The sequence below is a fragment of the Anopheles merus genome, chromosome 3R (genome assembly GCF_017562075.2).
Source record: "Anopheles merus strain MAF chromosome 3R, AmerM5.1, whole genome shotgun sequence".
NCBI classification, from domain to species: domain Eukaryota; kingdom Metazoa; phylum Arthropoda; class Insecta; order Diptera; family Culicidae; genus Anopheles; species Anopheles merus.
This window is the reverse complement of record NC_054084.1, coordinates 5,941,213-5,965,963: the sequence shown is the minus strand read 5'-3', so window position 1 is coordinate 5,965,963 and position 24,751 is coordinate 5,941,213. Positions and strand designations below refer to the sequence as shown.

The 24,751-nt window shown below is 47.2% G+C and overlaps 4 protein-coding genes across 5 annotated transcripts; 2 read left to right on the top strand and 2 right to left on the bottom strand.

Moving 5' to 3' along the window:
- Positions 1–1,664: 1,664 nt before the first annotated feature.
- Positions 1,665–12,198, top strand: LOC121596515 (short-chain dehydrogenase/reductase family 16C member 6). Its single transcript, XM_041921545.1, has 5 exons — positions 1,665–2,361; positions 8,042–8,159; positions 11,035–11,270; positions 11,346–11,507; positions 11,569–12,198. Exons 1-5 carry the CDS (start codon positions 2,206–2,208, stop codon positions 11,869–11,871), a joined length of 975 nt encoding a protein of 324 aa, XP_041777479.1. The 5' UTR covers positions 1,665–2,205; the 3' UTR covers positions 11,872–12,198.
- On the bottom strand, positions 12,110–14,039 carry LOC121596514 (chitinase domain-containing protein 1). Its single transcript, XM_041921544.1, has 4 exons — positions 13,430–14,039; positions 13,156–13,336; positions 12,487–13,090; positions 12,110–12,428 (listed from the first exon to the last, which is right to left on the bottom strand). Exons 1-4 carry the CDS (start codon positions 13,697–13,699, stop codon positions 12,287–12,289), a joined length of 1,197 nt encoding a protein of 398 aa, XP_041777478.1. The 5' UTR covers positions 13,700–14,039; the 3' UTR covers positions 12,110–12,286.
- A 483-nt stretch (positions 14,040–14,522) lies between these two features.
- Positions 14,523–23,121, top strand: LOC121596511 (chitin deacetylase 1). The gene is made up of 5 exons (XM_041921541.1): positions 14,523–16,508; positions 21,089–21,161; positions 21,380–21,552; positions 21,770–22,764; positions 22,837–23,121. Exons 1-5 carry the CDS (start codon positions 16,451–16,453, stop codon positions 23,113–23,115), a joined length of 1,578 nt encoding a protein of 525 aa, XP_041777475.1. The 5' UTR covers positions 14,523–16,450; the 3' UTR covers positions 23,116–23,121.
- A 253-nt stretch (positions 23,122–23,374) lies between these two features.
- LOC121596518 (U6 snRNA-associated Sm-like protein LSm7) lies at positions 23,375–24,563 on the bottom strand. Of its 2 annotated transcripts, XM_041921550.1 has the most exons (3): positions 24,469–24,563; positions 23,986–24,384; positions 23,375–23,689 (listed from the first exon to the last, which is right to left on the bottom strand). In XM_041921550.1, exons 1-2 carry the CDS (start codon positions 24,481–24,483, stop codon positions 24,013–24,015), a joined length of 387 nt encoding a protein of 128 aa, XP_041777484.1. In that variant the 5' UTR covers positions 24,484–24,563; the 3' UTR covers positions 23,375–23,689; positions 23,986–24,012. The 2 variants fall into 2 exon arrangements, with proteins under 2 accessions (XP_041777484.1, XP_041777483.1); XM_041921549.1 differs by having other exon boundaries at positions 23,375–24,384.
- Between the last annotated feature and the right edge of the window lie 188 nt (positions 24,564–24,751).

Genomic DNA, 24,751 nt, shown 5'->3' with positions numbered 1-24,751 from the left:
CTTGAAAATTGGCCATAATAGCTAAATGCTTTGAGAGCTTTATCTCCATCACACAAACGGATTTATGAAAAGTGCCTCGATGCTGAACCAACTAGGCACTACTGGCGTGCTAAATTCATCATCGAACCGAAACCAAACCACCAACCGTCTATCTCCCTAGCTTGTACGTTGACCCTTAATAAATTAACAGTTTAATGTGAAGCTAACCAACTGCATCTTGCCTGCTGCAGGTTAACCTCCAACGTCAAAAAGGAACGGTGCGCCTCTCAACCCCCACCGATGATCTGTGCAGTGAACTTGTGCTAGGGTGGTCATCTTGCGGTACACCAAATGTGAAGGATTTTCACACCACAATGGCGCTACGCACTGCGCCACATAACCTTTGTTTGTGCGTGTGTGTGTGTGTGTGTGTGTTTGGTTGGTTGGCGCAATGAGAGATTATGAAATGGTCAAACATATTCAACATCTTGACGCTTGACGAACCTTTCGGTATGATCTTTGACTGCAGCGTGACTGCGATTTATCAAACTTCATCATAAGTAGTTACCCGCAACACCTTGCTTATTAAATAGCGGAGACACAAATCCGGATGCTGTTTACGTGATCGTGATCGGGATTCTATCTACCACCAACTCCCTAACCACCGTAATATGGCGCTTTCAACAGTGCGTCTTCATTAGCATAAGACCGTCTGGGGACAATCGAAACCCTGCAGTTTTGGTCATCCCTACTACCAGCAAACCGGTCCACTTTAAGGCATCTCTCGGGATGGACAGAGCATCACAATGCAGAGTTATGGAATGCTCCATAGGACAACACTACGATCAGCTCTGATCGTATCTTGCATAATGCCGTCCCGTAGGTTTTTATCAACCTTTGCCGTAAGCTGGACGGCAGTGAAATGGTGGAATAGCGCGTGTCTGTGAGGTCACACCTCGTCCGCCTGCTACCATGTTTGGGGCAGTATACAGGGGGGTAAAGAGTTTATGTTTCGGACCTCCCGTCATAATGAACTTGTTTGTATTGCATGCACAAGGTGCCATTGTTAAGCTGAAGAGAAGATGGCGAGGTAAGATTAAAAATGTTCAGTACAGCGTGTACTAAGTAGTATGCAGCAACCTTGAGAGTATGGGATGAGCATGTTAAAATGTAAAGATAATCCTTACCCCAAGACATGTCGAGTGAATGTTGAAATTAAAGGCAATGCAAACATCTTTTGTAATTGAGTGTTCTTTGCTGATTAAAATATTTAAAAAAAAAACCCCAAGTAGAAATAGTCCAACATACGCAATAACAAACGTCGGTCCCCTATCATGTGCATCTCTTTCACCGTAGACGTCATCCCCCATAGCAACGCGATCTGCATCACCGCCTGCCTGTGTGTTGGTGACTTTTCTTCGCACCACACCACCCGTAAAAGGCCTGGAGAAAGGGGCTATGTTTACTGCGTTTGTTCACCTCACGCTTGCTGCAGGAGCTTTCGGAATGAGCTCGAAAAGCTTCCATCAGCTCACAGCTCACTGTGATGTAAATCATCTTCACCAGATAATCGTAGGCCAGATGAACATGGCATGTGCGAGAGAGAGAGAGAGAGAGAGGGGACAAAGAGCAAAAAGAACATCTCGAGCGCATAGGCGACGAACCCCGCCGCTCGAAGCAGCAACCACGCGCATTCACGTTCGGTACTCGGGAGCGTTCGGAACGTGGCTTTTGGTGGACCAGCGGGCAAAAAAAAAACGGTACTCAACCGTTTCGACGAATCGGAAAGGGTAGAAAAAAAAGAAAGCTTCAAGCACCGAAGTGGTGCTTTCTACCGAGGTGGAAGCCAAGAGGTTGACCCGATTCCTAGCTAGCGAGCGAAGAGAACACGCCGAACCGGGAACGGCCATTTGTGAACTCATTTTGCTGCTGGTGCTCGTTTGTTGTACGTTTGTCGGCTAAATTAAAGTGTTGTGGTTGTTTTGTTAGATACATTTCTTGCTCAGAAAATTATCTTAACAAAAGTGCGTTGCATCTTTGCACAAGTGAGAGTGTAACAAAGTGAGAAGAAAGCAACTCACTACGCATATCTAAAAATACAAAGTGTTCGGATCGGTGTTTGCTGTGCATTTCAGTGGGATGATTTAACGATCATCTGAAAAGTGACCCGACGAAACAAAATCCTTTTCTGCCACATATAGCACCTCCCCAAACAGAGCCGCAAAAATGGTGCTACGAATGCGTGACATGCTGTACGAGAATCCGCTCGATCACTTTCTTTCGCTGCTGATCGATCTGCTGATCTTCTTCGTGAAGTCCATCTACTACACACTGGAAACGATCGTGCTGACGCTAACGCCGTACCAGTTTCGGAAGCTAAAGGTAGGTGGTGGTAGGCATCGATTGTAACAACAATTCGCCCCAAACTATGCGTGTGAAGAAATGTGCGATCGTATCTCGTATCGCGATCGGGGCAGGGGGGTATCAAAACAACATTCAATCATTCTCTCTGACCTTGTTCAGGCGTTGAACGCGAGAACGTGTGCTTAAACTACTAAAGCGTAATTGAGATGAGATTGTGCGTATGAATATGTAAAAAAAACAGCCCTCCACGTGTATGTTTCACTGGACGTGGCCTTGGAAACATATACAATTACTGCAATGGAAGATGTTGCTTTTACGCATCACTTGACGAAGTAACAAACATAATGAGGCACTTGTGACGAACGACTCCATGCGTGTACGTAAAGGTTAACTGTTAACATGCGTAAAAAGGTGAAGTATTTTTCCAAATTTTGTATCTCAATCAACGAACCATTCTTGTACGTAATACAATACGACCTTGCCTCACAACAAACTTTGGTGCAATTATTCAACCCACCCTGGCAAACGCGTTAATTTATTCACCCTAACGAACGATCTTCTTCTCAATGATTAGATTTGCATTCAGCCGGCTGACAATAGAGAATTATTACTCGTCACGTTTTTTCACAACCTTTCATTATTGCAAGCACATTCTATCGCGTTATTGCTTTAACGTGATAGGTTGAATGCGCAAGTATTATTTATTAGCAGATTGAAGGCTCTAAAGTAAGTATTTGAGCTGTTTGCATGTAAAAAATTACTTCAAAATTTACAACACTCTCACAAGAAGGTATGTAATGCGAAGCTAAATCGACTCCACAGCACTGTGAGCCACACACATTCGCTACACCGGCGACGGACGCAAATGCACCGTAGCTGCATCGGAATGGGTGGCCTATTAGCGTAGTTTTGTTTGCAGCGCGCAGCTTTCACCGCGAATTAAACCACCAAACGAATGCGATTCGATGTACACCATGTACGATGTAGCCAGTAGCTAGTGTGGAGGGGAGTGGAAGAAATTCGATTAAAATCGATGGTTTGATCGTGCCTCTATTTTGAGCTTGTTGCTGCAAGCGATGCGATAAGAAGAAGTCTCTGCAAAGTGAGGCAAAAAAAAGCACGTGATACAAACGTTTTCCTTTCTTTTTCCACACTTTTTGGGGAGGGCCTATAATGATCGCCAGAGAAGCGAAAGCCATCCAAACAAGATCAAAATTCACTCTCTAGCATTATTGCTATTATTATTGTTCTTATCAACGGGAATGTCAACAGGCACACGACACACGATGCCGACCTACTGGAGAGCCTACGACGCAAAACATGAGTTCAGTGAAAAGTGAAAATGCGAATTCTGGCTTCGGGCGGCATTCGACCGGCATTCAAACGCACGCCTGGGAACCATACCAGAGATGCTTTTGTCTTTCGCTGTACCATCGTTTCATGTCGGGCGTCCACCACCTGAACCGGTTCTACATGAATAATAATGTACGACCCACGATCGATAGCGTCGCGACGGGACGATCACTTCACTTGTTTACCATTCTTTTAGCATTTTTGTTTCACCTCTTTCTTCTGTTTCGATAATTTACGGTTTTGTTTATCTCAATGTGTTTTTTTTTTGCGTTTTTTGTTACTTTTACTATTTTTTCTTTCTTTTCTTTCTCTCTCTCTCTTTCTCTTTCTTGTTTGTGAAGGTGAATTTTAATTAATGCAGCTACCTTTTACTGTCCTTTTGCTGTCCTTTTTTGCAATTTACATGCATTAGTAACACAGTTTTCCACTCTCTTTTTCCTGTTGAGCTTAAATTAACAATCAACGGAGAAGAAGAACTAATAGCGAAGAACGTTGGCACGTGTTTGATATTAACGTGAACCGAACAGTTTACGCAAATTAAAGGAAGAATGTGAAGCAATGTATAAGAATGAAAACGGTGTGAAGTGAATGGGCACGACCTGTAGGGATGCATTTCATTTCAACAACACTATCGCAACACTGTACCGATGCCACTGTTGACGTTTCTCGTTCACTCCTCTCCCCCCCCCCCTCCGAATGCCCCGTAACTGGGGCATGGCTTTGGGCGATTGGCCAAAGCGAAATGGTCAACAAATGGAGAAGAAATTAGCGCACTCGTCACACATTTGCCTAAATCATCACCAAAACGACACTCGCTTAAAGAAAAAGGAGATGCAGCAGATTGCAGGGAGGGTTGTTTTGTCACATGAGATGAGCAAAGAAAAATAAGTTTCTTTTTAGTGCTTTTTTCTAAGCGAAAAGCAGCAAAAACTAATATTTTTGTGCATCACAAGTAAAGTAAAAACGCTACTCGTTTCTCATCAATTAATTAACTTGGCTGGGGTGTTTGGGCAGATTCGTTTCACTTCATTAACTGTTTTGCTTTGGCCATCGAATGGATTTGATCATTAGCGAAGTGGTTGGGACAAACAAAAACAACCTTTCTCTCTCTCTCACTCTTTCCATCAGATTAAAGATCGGATTCTGAAGGTTTCTTAGTTAATTGAATTTAGTTTTATTGAATTGAATATGAGAAAGTAACGCGTAATATTGCTCCCGCCGTCAAACTCAAATGAATGAGAATGGGTATACATTTCAAAGAGTTTTTGCTTTTTGTTTTGCTTCTTCATCTGCCTCTCCGTTGCAGCTTCATTCGTACGCTCGACCGATTTCATTAACAATTCCATCCCACCCAGCGGGTTTGTGGAGTTTGTGTCCACCGAATTTTACGCTGTTTTCTAAGCCGTTGCATAAACCGGGGCCCCGCATGTCGTTGAACTCGCGGGCGCACACGTGTTAACCACCATCACCTTCAACATCTAAGCAAAAGAGAAAAGGCCGTACGGCGCTCACAGCCAACGATCGAGGCGATTGGAGATCATAACGAATTTCGCCTTATGTGTCACCGTTTTGTTTCACAAGGGACAGAGATACACTAAACGGTGAGCGATTATTAAGTGATCGTTGATTTGCGTTGATTAGATCAATCACCATGCGATCGCCACCATCGAGTGACACGGTGACAAGCGGCCGGGAAGGCAATTACGGGCGCCATGTTTTGCCGGAAACCTGGTGCGGTGGTGACGGGAATTAAAGCGTGTGTTTAGCTCTGCTTTCTGCTCTTGGTGCTTTGGTTACTTAATCAGGAGGAGCGTAACTAGAGGTTCACAATACAAAAACCAAATTAATTCATTCAAAATAAGATGCAGCTGTTTTTGAGCTTAAGTTGATGAGGTTAATGATCTTCATTTCGATGGTAGGGTAATGTGTAAAAGTTCCTTCCTGGCGAAGTGAATTTTAAACAACGTTAACCCCTCTTCCATTACAGCAACGACTTATATAAATGCGTGGAAGTCACAGTGGTGTAAGAGTGAGTGGAAGCAACAAAACAGACGTTGGACGAAAGATCCCCCCCACCCCCCAAAAAAAAAACCGCACACTTACATTCACGCCAAGGCTGGCTTTACTTTAAACTCTCCTCCTGGCGTATCTCCTTGAAGATCATTGCAACGATCGGTCCCCTCCCTTGAGACTTTTGGGACAATTGCTTTAGCGCCCTAGGGTCCATTCCCTTTTCCCCATTTGAAGCTGCATGACATCAGCTACCATGGAACACTCACACACACTGAAGCACCTGAAATGGAACCGGTTGTGCTTTTTTCTGTACCGGCACTACTTTTCGTGTATTATTATTTGTCGACCAAATGTCAATTACACCCGGCCGGGCGAAAGTACTTTTTTCTTGCGCTTCACGAACGAATGTAAACGGTGACCCACATCTTGCCGTCAACGGCTCTCCTCGCCGTCAAAACCCTGGTGCGTTTTGGGCAAAATTGAATAAATTTTGCCACCAAAATAAACGAAAGACTTCAACGAGCGCAAGTGAGCGTTTGCAAGCGACGAACCCCAAATTTTGCGGCGAAATACAACCCCCCCGAATGTGTGCCGGTGAGTGCTGTTGAGGTTTAGCGGTGATGGTTTGAAATTTCTTGTGTCCCGTGTGATCACCATCACCACGGCAAGAGTGCACTTTCTCCTCCCCGCCCCCTTCAGTTAACACTAATAGGCAATTACGAGCGACGCGACGACATAAACCCCGACCGCTGGCGCTACACAGACCCGGGTGACACGTGCACACTTGGGGCGTCTCTGGGGTGGCTTATTAAAATCGAATTATCTATTGCGTTCGAACGCTTTGCTTACGTAGTAGCACTCCAGGTGTCTATGGAGTGGGCCACGACCACTTACGTTACGGGGCAAAGAGGGGGCAAAACCAAATTTAACACAACCTCCTCTTCATAAGCCTCATCTTCATCACCTTGGAGTGCAAACAAGTCGCTGTGGGTGTGTGGTGCAGTCTTGCAATTGAACCATCTTGCAGCTTACAAACAAAAACAAGGGCGCTAAAACCACACGCATCACGTCATCACGCATCCCCCAGCCTTGGCGGACGACCGCACCAAAGGTTGACAAATTCGCAAACAGACAGACAGACAGACAGACAGAGTGAGCTCTCTTATACCGTTGTTTTGCTTCGCCTCCGGACGAACGATCGCTCAAGAAGCTCGGGCGACACATACTTCGGTAACATGGGCCATTGTACGTACGGGCGTTCGAAAAAAGGGTTTGTTTGACAGGCCATTAACAGGCCGCGGTACAGGAAACGTATCGTACGTCGTAAGTCATAAAAAAGCATTTTAGTATGAGACACATGTACGGACCCGCTAGCAGCACCCGGGCCAGTAATGAGCTGTGTATGGTTCAGCCTTTCCACAGAACAATTGAAACGTTTCAAAGTCGTTCCAAAGAGTGTTTTTTTTAAGAATTGATTAAGTAATGTTGTGGTTAGCATTTTTTATGAATTTTCTAGCCCATGCAACAGAAGCCCAAACACGCTCGAGCGGTTTCATTTTTAATTAGAGACATGGCCAGGGGGCCTTTGCAGCACCAGCACCAGTCAATCAATCATCAATCAATAGTTGGCCAGTTCAGCGGAACATGTCGCAGCGAGTCACGGGCGAGATAATGCAATAAGATTACCGAAGAAAAATGGCCTGTGCTTAAAACGGTTGCAAGAGACAATCGAAAGCGTTCATACTCTTTAAGATTGCGGTGAAATGGGAAGCTTTGCTGAGTAAGCAATTTTAATTGCATCAAGCTTTTTCTACGAACAACGTGATCTACCATGATCTTGATAGCATGACGATCAGCCGATAATATGTACACAAACACATATACACACACATCCTTCTTGTGCGGCACCACGGAAAGGTCAACGCAAAGCAAATCCATCACATCTTCATTGGAAATCATTCTTAACGACACAGCCCTTCTTCTGCAAAGTGTGTCATGTTGACATGGCTTGACTGTTTACTTTGAACCCTTGTGCTCGTTTACCTTCTTTTTTTTATATCTCAACCCCAGTGTTTGGGCAACAGTTTCATCCTATTCACCACACCCTTTTACACGCACACCCCAAAAAGCGCAAACCCACACTGGGGGACGATCGATTTCACTGCCTTCAGGCGTTGCTGCGTCTGGTGTGTTTGATGATGATGATGATGATGATGATGATGGTTGCATTGATTGATTTCCTTCCCCATCGCCCGTTTGATGCTTTCTTCTTTCATTGATTTCTTGCCTTCCCTCATTCACTCTAATGTGCCGCTTGTTTCATCATTCACAGGACGTATCCGGACAGGTGGTGCTGATTACGGGCGGCGGTGGCGGTGTGGGCCGACAGTTGGCACTGAACTTTGCGCGCCTCCGAGCCCGCGTAGTCATCTGGGACATAAACAAGGATGGTAAGTTCGCTGCGCCGGGGGAGGGGGGATTGCTTGTGCATGAGCATAAGCTTGATTCATACTTTTTCGGGGTAGGTCCCGGGAAACTTGCAGATTGATTTTTTATTCCGATTTGATAGATTGCAGCATTCGGAGACGGAAACTTTGGGAAACGTTTGGGATGGAGAAGGAGTTTGATTGATGTTAATCGGCGGACCACAAGCTATTAAAGAGAGCCGGTGCGTTGGGGCAGTGCCGGTGCCAACTGTGATGATGACATGCGTGAAGGTGTGAAGCAAAAACCCTCTAGCATAATCTTCACGGACGGGTGCGTGAGATGATAGGGCAGCACCGGGCAGTCGGGCGCTTATGGAGTTGCCGATTTTTATGGAATTGAAATTTTATGAGCAGTATAATACGTTTAGCAAGCAGTACGAGAAGCAGACACATTTCCGGTTAAAGAACTTTAAGGAAATGAAAATAATGCCTTCCATTGTTCTCGTACAATATGTCCATCTTCTGTATTTGCTACTTAGATGGTGTGTGTGTGTGTGTGTCTCCATGGCAACCTGACTGTATTTAAATGTCACTTTCCTCTACGCACTTTCTGATGCTACCCCTTGCCGAAATGCCACACCATGTCGATCCAACCAGCTGCAGCCTCTCCACTTTACGCAACGCCAATACCGACAAGACACTATGGAAGCGAAGGACGCACTTTATGAGCTAGCGGCCAACTCCGTCTTAAGTTTACGCAAAACTTTTATACCACACACCGCTTTCGATTTGATCAAGTTTCACCGATAACCGCGGCACACCATGCGCGGAAGCGGAAGATCCAGCGATCGCGCAAAAAAGATTGGCCCCTGCCGAACAGGGAAGGCTAATTAAATCGATGATACTATGCAAATTAGTTCGAAAAATGTTACGTTTGGCGAAACTGTGTCAATGCCTGAGCTTTTATTAGACCACAGGCAGGGATATTGATTGATTTGGGTGTGATTTTGGTGGCTTTAGAAGATCGGTTGAGGATGGTTTGCTAAAAATGAAAAACTCCCTGTTTCTTTCATAACTCATTTCAAAAATGCTTGATGTTCAACACGTTCCGTATCAGTACCGGCATGTTTTATCATGTAAATTTGCCAGCTTGATTTCTATCGTTGATCTTACAGATTCCAAGGACAAAAGAGATTATCTGGGAAATACCTGTCCCGATGAATCGCAAACTGGTCGAGATTTGTTGAAATTTCGCCACGATCCTTTTTCAACGAAAGAGAAAAGGAGGTTACGAAGTCACGCGTTTTTTGTAGCACTATTTAAAACAAAAAAGGCCTATATAGACAAGGAGATCAACATGATGTGGAGCTCATCGTATATGAAAAATAGAAAAAAAAGTATCAGATGCGTTTTTTTGACTCCCCAACGAACTGTAAATTGTTTTTGGGCAGTGTTGTTATATTCCCCCGCTTGGGTGGGCGACCCGTTAAGTTGATGATCGTCAATATTCAACTTCACACCTGATCGTTAAAATGGTACCTTCCCGTGGTTTAATTCGTTTTTAACGACTTTTTCTACAATTTCTACCAATTTATATTTCACATCAGTAAAGTGATGATAGTGACCAAGTGATGATGCGGGTGGAAAAATGAGTTTCGTTCGTTACTTCATTGTGCAACGAAGGCTCTAATAGTATGATGCTATTTTTCACAGCATTTCATGCATTCCAAGAACTTAATTCAATACCAGCCACATTCAGACAAGCGAATGAAATCATCAAACAAGAACCAACAATGGACCGGACCTTGCCTGCATGACGCCATAATTTCAGGCCCAGAAACCAAGCCAAATGACCCATTAAAAAAAAACTATTATGTAAATAGGCATTTAAAATCAAAATCAAATTTCCCTCAGTTTCTGCTCACATCCTGATGGCTAAGCCATAGCGGGATGGGATCCAAAATCAATGCAAATCGTTAAATTAATCGACATTTTACGAAAAACCAAACCATAACCAGTTGGACCGTCTCCAAACGGGCTCACACTATTTGCCAATATTATGCAGATGGTGAGCCAAGTGAATAGAGAAACCCATTCTCAGTTACGACAATCACCAGCCCAGCGCCGGATGCAACGGAGACACAAGGCACAAGAAAGGTCCGCCGGCATCGACGGGCAGGATGCAACAAGTCTAGACCCTCGACGGATCACCCCGGTGGGTAAACAAACACACGCACGTCCCGGTCGAGTACCGTGTGTCACTGAAGTGACGCTGAAGTTTTGTTTGTCTAGCGACGTTGGAAGCGAGCGGGGACAGCATAAAATTTGCATAGCGACTGCTCCAAGCCAGTCGAGATGAAGCGATCAAGCGAAGCGTTTTAATGGATATTGGTTATGACGCGAGGGCAAATAATTACACCCAATGCTCACAATGCTCCATTAGCCGAGTCGCGACCGCTCCATTATCCGGCGTGGCGTTATCGGAGCGGATAAAACGGTTACCCGCAACCAACAGAGAGTGGCCTACGGGTCGGGTTCGGGGGCCTACAAAAACATGGCGCAAAGATTAGTGAAACCAAATCCCTCTTCATGCCTTTTGTCAATCGTTTAAAGACGGCATCGCTTACCTCTTTACTTCAGCTGACCTTCGAAGAGACGGTTTCAGCTACGACACTTTGACTAAACGCCACCGATGATTCAATTTTTCATGTTAAACCATCCCGCCCGTAAGATGTAAAACTATCTTGCTGCCGGCTAATGTTATGCTGCCTGATTGATTGCTATCGGGGTCATTCATTTATCATTCGATCACAGTGTTAAACACGTTTTTGTTGTCTTCCCGCACGGCATCAACGATTAAGTGATGGAACATTTTTCTTTTCTCACTCTCTTCCGACAGCACTGCAGGGCACGGTGGACGCCCTGGAGGCGGAAGGTTACCGCTGCCGGGCCTATCTGGTGGACATTTCCGAGCGCGAGCGGGTGTACGAAGCGGCCAAGAAAGTGAAGCAGGAAGTGGGCAACGTGCAGGTGCTGATCAACAATGCCGGTATCGTCGCCTGCCGCACCCTCTGGGACCTGTCCGATAAGGCCATCGAGAGTACGTACGCCGTCAACATTCTGTCGCACTATTGGGTGAGTATTTCTTGCGGTGGGTGGCCAATTACTCAATCGTCATTGCATGCTACAAACGGCTTCTTTCCGTTCTAGACCACACGTGCCTTCCTGCCGGAAATGATGAACGGCAACAGTGGCCACATCGTTACGGTCAGCTCGGTTACTGGACTGCTCGGTACGTACGGCTGCACCGATTACAGTGCGACCAAGTTTGCCTGCGTAGGCTTCCACGAGTCCCTCTACTCGGAGCTGAAGGTAAGGCGCCTTCTTTAATTGACTCTCCTTAAGCACTTCTAACCTTCCTCCTCCGCTGCAGACTCACGGTTACGACAACATCCACATGACGCTGGTGTGTCCGTACTACATCAACACCGGCATGTTTGCGGGATGCAAGCCGCGCCTGTTTCCCATGCTCGAGCCGAAGTACGTTGCCGACAGTATGGTCCGCTCGATACTCAAGAACGAGGTGAACTGCACGCTGCCGGACCACGTGCGCATGTTCCTGCCGCTCAAGTGTCTGCTGCCGGCGAAGATGAGCTGGGAGCTGATGTACCGCGTGGTGAAGGGCCCGGAATCGATGATGGGTTTCCGGGGCCGGGGCAAGGCAACGGCTGGATAGGGCCTGGATTCGCCCGTGGGCGGGGCCCCCTTTCGTATCTCCCCACACTCTCACACGCTCCGGCGATGCGTTTATGATCAGTTTTAACATATTGCTCTAATTGCTAATTGTCATCTACTTTTTAATTATCGTATCACATAAGCACCAACCGAACAGCGGCATGTTCCGACATTATTCTTCTTATTTCGTTTAAGATATGCTCGAATAATGTATCATCGAAAAAGATAACAGAAAGAAGTCAGAGAGAAACAGAAACGATCTGAATTATTGCTTTAGGACGCTATCGTTGATAGTGTTTTTGTTTTTAGATAAAAGCCTTATTCGGATGCGCTTGTGCATGTTGCTTTAAAGGTGTGCTCTAATATCCGAAATGGAGAACGGGCACATTATTCGTTCAGTAGACGATAGATCGTTTTTAGAAAAGGTCATAAAAATAGTCCAACCCTTGCCCGAGCTCCCAGATCGAGATGCCGGTGCCAAGCTCGCGGGCCAGCTTTAGCCTTTCGTCTATGGAGAACAGAGTCGGATAGAATACCATATGGCGTCCGTTGGAGGTTCTGACAAAGAGGGAAAGTAGTAAATAGGAGAAAACGGACATACTCCCGAAAAACTTACTTCACTTCGAAGAAATTCTCCACATCATGCTCATCGTACGTCAGGTGACCCTTCAGGTGCTTGAGCAGGGCCAAATATTCGTGAGCCACTATCGGTTGCCCACCGTTCGGTGTGAAATCACTTCCGTACATGTTCAGTCCGACCAGAATCTTGGCCCGCTTCTCCCTCATCCGGTCCGCGCCGTCGGGGCAGATGTGCTGGACGGCATTCCGCACCCAGTACAGTGGAGCATTCGCTCCCGGTCGCTGGACGCTCGAAAAGTCGTACGTCATTAGGGAGAACGCCGTGACCGATGGTTCGAGCGCTTCAAAGTGCTTGCGGGAGAACAGGTCGTACGTTTCCTTTCGTGCCGGCGGAATGACCAGGATGCAATCGTACGATGCAGCGCTCAGTGTGTTGCATATTTCCTCCACCAGCCCAATTAGATAGCTATCCTCGACACGCGCCGCCAGCTGTGACCAGACTTCGAGCACCAAACCATCGAACCGATGCTTCCGGGCAGTTGCCAGCAGCAGTTTCGCGACAATGGTACGTTCCTCCGGGTAGGTTAGGAGCTGCGAAAAGTCCCGATCGGTGAACTTATCGAACAGAACGCGAGGAATAACTAAAAATTGGTATAAAGATGATATATAGAATCCGTTTTCGGCATGTTTGCTAGTGCCATCCTACCTCGATTGTTGATCGTTGAGCCCGCTTTCTTCACGTCCTTCACCCACCCATCGTCGATATCGTGTACACCGGCTACCTCGTACTTTTTCGGACCTTTCCGCAGGATTTGCAGCCAAACCGGTGACACGTAGTCAAACTTAGGGCCCCACAATTTGGCCACATCGTATCCATGGTTGTTCCACTGCAAGCGGAAAAAGAGTTGAACGTGAACGAACTACATTCTAGATAAGAAACATCCGCCCCGCAGACGGCACTTCCCCAGAACCACACCTACCGGCGTTACAAACCCGAGCACTTTGCCCTCGAACAGCTTCAGTGACGTGTCCTGGAAGTAGGCCGCATTCTCCACTATGATGTCCTTCGCGGACGGTTCTCCCTGCACCAGCCCCCGGTCGTACACGTTTGTTGGCTGGGGGCCAGTTTTTACTTTAAGCTCCTTCACTTTCTTGTTTTTGTTCTTATCGGACGGCGAAAGGGTAGCGAAGGCAACATGGCAAAACAGTGCGACAAGCGCCACGCATAGCACTGTTTTATGTAGCAGCATATTTAATGCACAACGATTGCACACGAGCACGCAGCACCGTGACGAGTGGTGGAGTTTTGGACGGACGTTTTCTTATCTTATTTTTTTCCCGGCAAGCATTCACACACACCGGCATGTGTGTGGGTCACAGTTCTGTGTGCTTCGGCTTCCCACAAACAATGCTGATTACAGGTGCGATTCAAGAATACATTACTGGTGCGGGTAAATTATGCATCTGCACTTACTAACAGAATTTAGGACGAATTTTTAAGGATTATTTTTTATGGCTTGCACGCTCCAAGCCGCTCGAGCAACTGTTTGTTTGTAAATAAACTGTCATCGTGACAGCTGATTCCGGCACGGTGGAAGCCCTCCATGGTAAAATGTGTCTGACAATTTTCTTTTTATAACAGCCTTTGGATAATTAAAATGTTCAAAAATATCTAAAAAATATTTTAAAAATAACCAGAAGTGTAAAAAGAAACTCTGCTGTTAAATTAGTGAAAACTTCTCACCATTTCATTATCGCGCAATTTGAGCGACAATATGTCAGTTGGTTTGTTTACAATTTCGTCTTCACCAACGGCTCTTCATTGCAAGCGAGCCTCGCGAGCCTCTTCCCCGCTACTGCTACTGATGCTAAATTTTTATACGGAAAACGTTTGGAAAAAGCTTTGGTACGTTTGCAAAAAGATAGAAATGTTGGAATCAGATATTACGCTACATTGCAGCGATGTTAAACAAGACCAGAATGTTCCAGAAGACGTGAAACCAGATCCTCCCGAAGGCAAACCGGCTACGGATACGGTAATGTACAAATTTGTACAAATTTGTAATACTCAGTGGCGGATCTAATGGTAAGCGGACTAGGCGGTCGCCTGGGGCCCCACCGATTTAGGAGCCCCGTAGATCGCTAGTTTTTAGTATGCCGTATGTATTACATGTATGCCATAGGGACAGAGTAAAAAAGATAGAATACATTCCGACAGTTTTTTATAAACATGGTTAACTCGAACCCTTGGACTAGGACAACAACCAGATATTAAAGCGATACGTTTCCTATAATCTAAAAATATGTTGAACCTATTCGGGAACTTTTGGAGAATTGCGCATCAGACTCATCTACGGAGACCATTAGAGTCATTAGAATTGTAATAGAAATTACCAATCATCATTTGCATTATTTCGTTTTTTGTGAACTGAAATGAAATGAAAAGTGAAATGAGCACTGAACCAGATTGGAAACATGCGAGAAAACGCATCGCTGGCAATTAAACCACTTTGGTGGCGCGTCACGACGCAACCGACGCTGTTTCCGTTCCCTGACCTACGGCAACGTGCAAAATCTTCGTGTGTTGTGCGTTTCTCTCCAATGCAGATAAAGAGCTGAAGCTTTTGAGAGAAATAAGACACGTATGGGCCATACATAGATTGAAGAATCTAATTCAAAGTATCGTAAGTAATATTCTCAAATAAGTAAACACTACTAAAAAGAGGCCGAAATGTTTCGAAACATAACAAAGACATCGTCCCACTACAAAAAAAAACAACCACCCCACACGGAACTGACACCGGAACGAATGTGAGCACCAGCGGAAAGGAAAGTTTCATCTCTTCGCTCTCGCAGCATCGTCGCTGCTTGCCGTTTGCTGCATATCCCGCGCGCGCCTCGACGACTTTCTTTGCGCCAACGCTTCACGCTCAGAGCGGGCTTGCGCCATGTGCCGTCGCAGAGCAGAGCATACCGCCCGTGCCCGTGCGGTAGATGGTAGATGATGTTATAAAACTAACGGTTTAATTGAAATGCTCCCCCATTTACCGGCGAGAGATCGGAGCGTGCGCACGTGCTTCAACATCGGTGCTGCTCCCTGCGTGCGTGCGCGTGTGCTTTGGTGCGCGTTTTGTGTTCTTCAAGTGGTTTTTTTGTGTGAACAAGTAGTAGTGCTTCCTAGTTGACATCGTTCTTATAGTTCCCGGAAAAGAAAGCGCCTTGCGAAGGTCCTAGCGTTGAACGGTGCAAGGGAAGAAACCAGTTCTTGTTACGGTGCTTGCGCTTTTTTTGCGCTCCAAGTGAAAGGAGCAGGATTAGAGTAGAGAGAAGCAACAGGAACGTAACCGTCTCCTCCTCATCCCAACGGAACTGCACGGCAGACACACAGAAACACACAACCGCCCACCTCGAAACGTGTGTGTGTGTGAATCGCGCGGTGGCGCGTGCATGGTGAAAGTAAAAGTGGAAAAGTCGCACAAAATCGGACCCGCCAGTAGCATCGGCTGCGAAACATAACCCGCCCGTGCGATTCGGCGCGAGTGATACGCGTTTTTTTTGCCCAAAGGCGGTTCCAATCGTTGCGTTAGTTTCAGCCAGTCGGTGGAGGAGATCTGCAGGATCGTGCCGTTTGTAAAGTGGAAAGTGAAACTGTGAAAGCTTCCAGAACGGTTGTTCGGCCACCGGGTGTGTGCAAGAAGTGCAAGAAAAGACGCCCGCAAAACACGTGTCCGCGGGACGGCCGCTCATGGCCGGTGAGCATGGCAAGGTGGTGAAGTGATACATAATTTATTGTACCAGTTTTATCGCACCCAAACAACAACCATCGATCTTGGCCCTCTCTGGGGGTGCACACTTCTTCAAGCGATTGCGCGCGCGTTTGCTTTTGGATGCTGCTCTAAGGAAGACGACCATCGGAGCGGTGACATCGGAAGACCAGAGAAGAAGAGAAGGAGCGTAACGACGCACACACACAACAGCAACAACAACAAAAATCAACCGGAATGGGTCTATTTTTATGCTACACGCTGCTGACGCTCGCGGTCACTTTCACTGGAAATGGTAGGTTGATGGGGCGGCGCTGGGTCCGGGATGGGATTATCGTTGCATAGATCGAGCTCTAGCAGTGCGATCGTACGCCGCCTTCCTCAAGTCAAACAGGTAGCAACAGCGGGCCGATTCGTTTTCGGTGAAAAACTGCATCCTGCTGCAGTGAATAGACACATTGAAGCACACACAGCGAATCGAAGGTTAATGTAGGTCACTTTTCTGCACAATTTGTACGCGAGGTGGTAGGGAGGGTTTTCTCTACTTCTACCACAAACGCATGCGATACCCGCGAGATACATGCGAGTGCAGTAAATGGATCGTAAATTAGGACCCCGGGAGAGGGGGGGGGGGGGAGTGGAGAAGTCGCGCTGTTCCGGTGGGATGGAATTTTAGAAAACTCACCCATAATGCTAGCCAACAGAAGACGGGAGAGCCGGACCCTGACGAAAAGGGGAGGCCGGAGCGGGAAGGCTAAAAAGTGCATGCATGCAACGACTAGCAGCCACATCATTTCGCGCAAAGAAGTGTCGTGGGATTTCGATTTCTGTGCAGGGCAGAGGGATGGGAACCGGAGCAAAAGAAGATGGAAAAAAACTAAATACACCTGTTCCATGCTGCAGGAAGAGAAACTTAAAACCCTCCCTCCCTCTTGGTGCAGTGGCAGAAGTCGGCAACGGCAGCCGGAAACGTGGGGTGAGAAAATGCGTCTTCCTGCCGGTGCTGCGATTGAATCGAATTTAAACGCACCGCACGGCGGGAAAAGTGTTGGCGAAAAAAAAAGGGAAATGGAAAGGCCAAGGCACACACAGTCGCGCCGGGTCGGCAGGGTAGAGTTGTTTATGTATTTTCGTGTTCGGGATGTTGTTAGCCCTAATCTCGTAAACAACAGGAAGACGATGCTGCTCGGCGGGGAGTGTGAGCTGTGTTTATGTGCAATCTTGCAGCACAAGCAGTGCACATTTGGTTTGAAACTATAAACAAACAGTTAAGCTACACTCGAGCTAAGTGTCTAACAGGACAGCTGTTTTCAAATTTTGATCATTTTTATAATTTACCGGGTTTTCTATGGGGTCCTCACAATTGTGGGACACTTACTTGACTCTTTCTTATGGGAAGTGAACTTGATATGATGGAAATTGGACTCTATGTCACTCTTATTGGACGAGCTTCTTGGAAATTCCTATTAGACGTGCCCAACAAGGTTGCTATAGAGTCCAATTCCCATTACATTAGGTTCAGTTCACGCAAGAAAGAATCATTAAAGTATCGCATAGCTATGAGAACTCCTGGTAAACCCTGTAAAGATACATAATCACATTAGTAGAACCTCATTTTAGTAACTCCTTCTATAAAATATTTATTTATGAAACTGGTTTGACGCGTTAAGAGCGATCAATTGGCTTCCAATATGTTCAATGTTTTGCTTCAAAGTATCAAAAACTCTTCCTGACTGCACCACTAACAAATCGCCTGTTCGTAGACCGTCCCTCATCAGAGCGAAGTCTCAGTTGCGAAAGCCAACGAGATCCATTACATATGATCTCTAAAAAAACCAACTAGATAGTTCTACTCATCCACAAGAAGTCTATTTGCAAAACAAGCTTCCCTTTTTGGGGGGGCTGCATCACCGCGTGTCTTATTACACCAAGCAAGAAAGAAAAATGCATTTGCTGTACACAAAAACGGCAAAACAACCTGCTCGACTCAGTGTATACCGCTAAAGTGTTAAAGTAAACGAGAAAAACAAACTCGGAAAATTGCTTACAGAAGCAGTGGCAGCAGCAAAAACACCGCCAACCAGAACCGGCCACCGCGGCTCGTGACCATAATTAATTAATGAATCGTTAAAGTAAACGATCGACGGTGCGCGCGCCCGCTGCTACGGTCGAGAGAAGAGAGCGCGCCCGGGATCAATGAAAAACAAAGAGAAAAGCTAAAGAGAGGGAAGAAAAACACACCGCACTCGACTCAACACAACAAGACTGGAAAATGACACTCGCTCGCCGTGGAAAATCTGGCCGCGTGTGGAGAGAAGGGAGGGAGAACGATAGAAAGGCACTGAAATGGCACGAACGAACCAACGTTGAAAGGAGGAAGAGTGGTGTATGGGATAACGAAGGGGGGGGGGGGGGAGGAATATGAATGTAAATCAGACTGGAACCATCGCACCATCGTGTACACTTTTTCCTACCCGATCAACGGTATTTATGACGGTTTCCAACGGTTCCATCCAACCGATGCGTTCGAATCGGCCCCTTTCCGTCTCGAAGCCCGGGGAAACCAGAAGACCATGGTGACATGGAAAATTGAATTACAAATTCATTTCACCTGAACCTCCCCGACCTGCCGTCCCCGCTGCTTTTTAAGCGAACCAGATCCGGGGGGGAGGGGAGGACTGCAAGCCGTGTCACTTAACGGCCACGATCTTTCAACCTGCCAGAGCGGCCCGTGTCGTCGTCTTGCTTGTGGGTTTGCCAGCGGCTGCTGCTGCTACTTTATCATCGTCAACCAAAGCAAGTTGCTCGAATTTTCCACCGCCAAGCCTTCTCTCCATCGTTTAACAACCGTCCCGCAGGGTGTGTGACGCTATCTCCATTTCCGGTTTTAATCACACAGCAAAACTGCACATTCACTCCATCGACCCGTGTTGGTGGTGGTACAGATGCAGTTCAGGCGGGACAAGATCAACCGTGTCCGATAGTGCAGCAACCGCGTCAATGGTCAATGTTGAAGATTTTCCTTTACGATAAACCCCACCACTGCTGCCTTGGGACAGGCTTGGGACACAACAGCTTCTGAAGAGGCGTCGGCAATGTTTTCCCACGGCACTATGTTAACCACTGGTAGACGTCCACTCGGGAAGAAAGGCTTTTGTGCAAGATCACTCCAAGGTAGGGTGAAGTACGTCCTACCTGTTACATTTGAATAACAACAACGCAGTTGCAGCGTGTCATAACTAAACGGCCGGACTGGTGTTCCTCAACATCGGTGTGTCACGTGTAATGTGAAAATAGATCCTAAATACTGCCATATTGTTTGTGCTCAAATCACTTCCAGAAAGGGACAATTTCGTGTGCTGTAGTTAAGGGTCGGTGCTGGCAGAGATGGCATCGGCATCCTATACACCTTTGGCCGGTCAACAAGTTGTCATAATTACATGTTTGGGCCTCTCTTGAAGCACCACCTCAAATGGCACCGATGATGGTTAGACACACTTGGTGCGGTTGGAGGTTATCTAATCACAGCACACTGTGGAGTCGTTTGCCGGGGAGCTGGAAGCGTAAATAGGAGAATGGGTTTAGCACTAATCACTAATGACGCGATCTTTAACCTAACACATCGATATCGTACGGCTAAGTGTGCACATGACGGTGAAGTACTCGAAATCATCTTTTTTTGTTTTTCTCGGTATGTCTCGGTATCTCACTTCAAATTGTTAGGTTTTTTTTTGTTGTAGTGCATGATGACCATGTTTCGTAATGAACAAAAAGTGGCACAAAAAAACCACTTTACACGTACATGTGTTGCACCGGATATGACACAAAACAGCAACAGCTTCCCATTCTCGATTCTGTAACGGCCACACACACACGCACGTACGTACGCGGTTCACGGTTGGGAAGGTTCACGCAACATCCACCAACCAAATCTGCCGCTCAAACTGTGCACCGGCACGCACACGCCTACTGTGATGGATGTTGAAATATGATTGAATTAGCACCAATAAGAAAAAGCGCTCTGTAGTTGAAACCATTGCAGGAATAACAGAGCGCGTACAGTCTAATTAGCATTGCAATGGTGGGACAGGAAGGGCTTAAAAATGAAAGTGACAACAGACGACGGGACAATATGTGCTTTACACAAGAGTTTGCGTACACATTTCAAACAGCCCAAAAAATAAGGGGACATAAAATCGACATTTTGAAAAGTGTCACACCTTTCCAACGATGACATCACAAAGCTGTATTTTTGCTGTATTAAATAAAACCACCAATTTCTACGGTGGTCTTTGTGCAGCTTGCGCACGCTTCAAATCTCTGTGCGCAACCCATTTTAAACGCAAACGCAATCACATAAAAATGCTCATTAAACTCTTTTCACCACTTCCTTCATTACTATTCCACCCGCCGAGGTAATGCGAATTGCAGCACCACCTCCACCCACTGGGAGGGAAAATCTTTATTGCAATCGCTGCGGATAGCCTCATTTTGCGGACGCGCAATAGGAAACTGCTGCTGTTGGCGCTGTTGTTTTGTTCATCTCCACGTGCTCCTCTTACAAGCAAGAGGCTCCACGGGGGGAAAGAATCACATGCTTACGAAGAAAACACTTTTCCATATCGAATGGTTCCACAGTTAGTGTCTTTTGTTTATCGGAAAACTCCCCTCGAAGTCTGTGTGGGGAACTGATAGACTATTAACGACGTAAGGGTGGAGGTTCGGTTTCTGTGAAAGATGATTGTATTCTTCTGCTATGGTATGCAAGCTAGTTTAGTTACTCTAAGTACCTTTGTGTTTGCTTTTTATTACTCACCAACGTTTTTGGGGGGTCAATTATCCCCCCCTCCCTCTCCTTCCCATTCTTTCTTCCAGCGTACGGTGGCAACCTGGTGAAGCGGAGTCTCAAAAACACGGTTCTCTGCCTCGAGGATGGACGGTTTTACAGGTCAGTATCGGCGGTGTGGCACGCACGCACGCAACGGCTCCTTTGTCTCGCTTTTGCATAAAGGGTTGGATTTGCTGCTGGTGCTTTTTACGGCCCAATTTTCCTTTCCTAGCTGGTTCGAAACCATGCCCGCGTGTAGTAGATAGCTTCTCGAAAGCATTCTTTTCAGTCAAATAAGCTTGAATGAGAAATTACTTCCTTTTTCATCCGATCAACAGAAATCCGGACCGACCCGAGCACAAGATGTGGACCAACGCCGAGTGTGCCAAGTACTATCTCTGCCTGGACGGGGAAGTGTTCGAGTTTAAGTGCTCCGTCGGGCTGCTGTTCGATGTGTCGCGGCAAATCTGCGACTTTAAACAGAATGTAGACAACTGCGACGTTACGGCAGGTAGGTGGAAATTAAAAAAAAACACTAAAATGAAAGCAGATTTAGGTTTAGAATATAAAAACAGGTTACGGAACTTCTGTACACATCGAAAAGGGACGCTTTTTGCGAGAGGAAGCCTACTTCGATTTGCCGCTTGGACGTCCTAGGCTTCGACTTACAATTTTAAAATGACCGTTATAAATAACCACCCTTGTTCTTGTTTCGCCTCCCCTGGCAGAAAAGCGCGTTCCAAAACCGCTGCTGGAAAATGCCAAATGCGAGGAACGGTCACAGCTGGGCTGCGGCGACGGGACGTGCCTACCGAACGAGTACTTCTGCGACGGTTCGGTCGACTGTGAGGACGGTTCGGACGAGGGCTGGTGCGACGTGGAGAACGATCCGAACGCGGCCGACCCGTGCGATCTGTCCGTGTGCGAGCTGCCGGACTGTTTCTGCTCCAAGGACGGTACGGTCATCCCGGGCCGGCTGGAGCGCTACCACACGCCGCAGATGATTCTGCTCACCTTCGACGATGCGATCAACTTCGAGAACTGGGAGCTGTACACGGAGAAGATCTTCACGCCGGGCCGCAAAAACCCGAACGGGTGTCCGATTCGGGCGACGTTCTTCATCTCCCACCAGTACACCAACTACGCCCAGGTGCAGCGGGCGTGGAACGACGGGCACGAGATTGCGGTCCACTCGATCACGCACCGGGGGCCGGAAGAGTGGTGGTCGCGCAACGCCACCATCGAGGACTGGTTCGACGAGATGGTGGGCCAGGCGAACATTATCAATCGCTTCTCGAACGTGCGCATGGAGGAGCTGCGCGGGATGCGGGTGCCGTTCTTGCGCGTCGGCTGGAACAGGCAGTTTCTGATGATGAAGGAGTTTGGCTTCGTGTACGACTCGTCGATGGTGGCCCCGTTCTCGAATCCGCCGCTGTGGCCGTACACGCTCGACTACAAGATGCCGCACGCGTGCAACGGCAACAATCAGTACTGTCCCTCCCGCAGCTACCCGGGCATCTGGGAGCTGGTGATGAACCAGCTCGAGGCGGGCGAGTACACGTGCGGCATGGTGGACACCTGCCCGCCGCACATGAACGGCGAGGACGTGTACCGGATGTTTGTGCACAACTTTAAGCGCCACTATCACTCGAACCGGGCACCGCTCGGCCTGTACTTTCACTCCACGTGGTTCCGCAAGCAGGAGTATCTCGACGCTTTCCTGGTGAGTATTGTTGGATGTGCTTCCGCGGCGAAAAGTGCTCCGAAAAGTAACCGCTTCTGTCCCGTCTTGCAGAGATTCCTGGACGATATGGCAAAGTATCCGGATGTGTACTTCGTCACCAACCATCAGGCGATCGAGTGGATGCGCAATCCGACCACCTCGAACCAGCTCGGCCACTTCGAGCCGTGGCAGTGCCGCCCGAAGCAGCTCGACCCGCAGGAGCAGGCGTGCAATCTGCCCCGCACCTGCAAGCTGCACAGTCGCGTCCTGCAGCAGGACCGCTACCTCTCCACCTGCAACGAATGTCCGGCACAGTATCCATGGATACGGAACGAGTTCGGATTGGACTGAGCAGAGGAGCGCGGCTGGTTGTGTTTCGAGTAGGTTGGAATTTATTTACACGAAGAATCAACTCAACACCGATTGGAAGTTAAGTAGGCGAGCTTGGTTGGGGCAGCGTCGATCCACAATTGCACCACAACACGTGGCAGAGGAGTTCGAGCGTTCCACCATTTTTTGTTTTATATGTACTTTGTTTCTGTTGTGTTGTGGCTTAAATGCTTCCTCTGTGCTATTTTTGTTTGAGTTATAATTTTAACAACTATTGTTAGAGCTTTGGCCCGTGACCGCGGGAAAAAGGCACCACCGTGGGAGTGTGTGTGTATGTGTCTGCGACGAACGACAATATCAAAGCCCAGACGGGGCCAGTGTGGATAGTCGTTTGCCACACTCGAGTTCTGGTAGAAGTGTTAGGAGTAAGTTACTTAAGCATAAGTTAATAAATTGATCGATTTACCGATCTCTCTTCCAGAAACTAGTTAAGATTTTGCGTTCGTCTCGTTCACCCCTTTTCCACTACATTTCCTTCGGCAGTTCCTTGTTCCTACAACCTGGACCATTTCGGTTAAGAATTTCGTGATTGGGACTACAAAAAATGGAGAAAATGTGAATGTATGAATAATAACGGAATGGTGTATAAAGAAAAGTTTAACGAAAGATGTAACATAACGGATGAATGGAGTTTTCTGTAACAAATGCTTTGGCTAGTAACCAAAAAACAGTTTGTTGGATGAAAAGAACGATAAGAAATGATGAAACCTTCCGGCGATCCAGAGCTTTCGTTTACCACCGGAAGGAAATGGTAGCCAGTTAAGTGCAGCGTGTGGCAGCCGCCTCTCTCTCTCTCTCTCTCTCTCTCTCCATACACACCACCCACCGTACCTGCACTGCTTCCTCACACTCCCCGCACTAGCCTTCCTGGGCGATGAAGGGGTTCTGTATCGATTCCATGCCATCCTGCGGACAGATCAACACCACCGACGTGCCCCGGCACACCACCAGCCCCAGGTGCCGCGTATCGTCCGCCAGCTTGTAATCGTCCGGATCGCGCAAAAACTCTATCGTATTGTCCAGCACCAGGTTCAGCAGCGGATCGTAACCCTTCAGCACGCCGGCCGCTTCCCGTCCACCGGCAAACTTGACCCGTATCGTCTTCTCCAGATATTTGCTCAGATCGAGGATGGATTCCTTTCGTCGCTTTTCTTTATTGTCACCTCCGCCGCCACCGCCACCACTTCCTCCACCACCACCACCACCAGCCGAATTGCCGGATGCCGCTGGCTGTGGAAATGGAGAAAAGGAGAGTGAGAGAGAAATTGATTAATTTTGGTTCTCTTTGGTGCAATGTAAGCTCGTCTATTTTACCTTCTTATCCGACATGATGCCGATCGAATGTAAAGTACACCAGAACTTCTATCAGCGCTGAAACTGCTACGATTGAAAGGGGTTTGTTTACAACAGGCGTACGCGATGAGCGGTTTCTTTTCTGTTTGCGCATTTGAGGTTAGCCGAAGCTGTCAACCGTGTGCCTAGTGGGACGGGACAACAATCAAAGTTGGAGATTCTCCTTTGAAATTTGTACGCGAATTTCGATTAGGTTTAGCACTCAGTAAAATTATAAATACGTTCTCTCATTTCTTACTTGCAA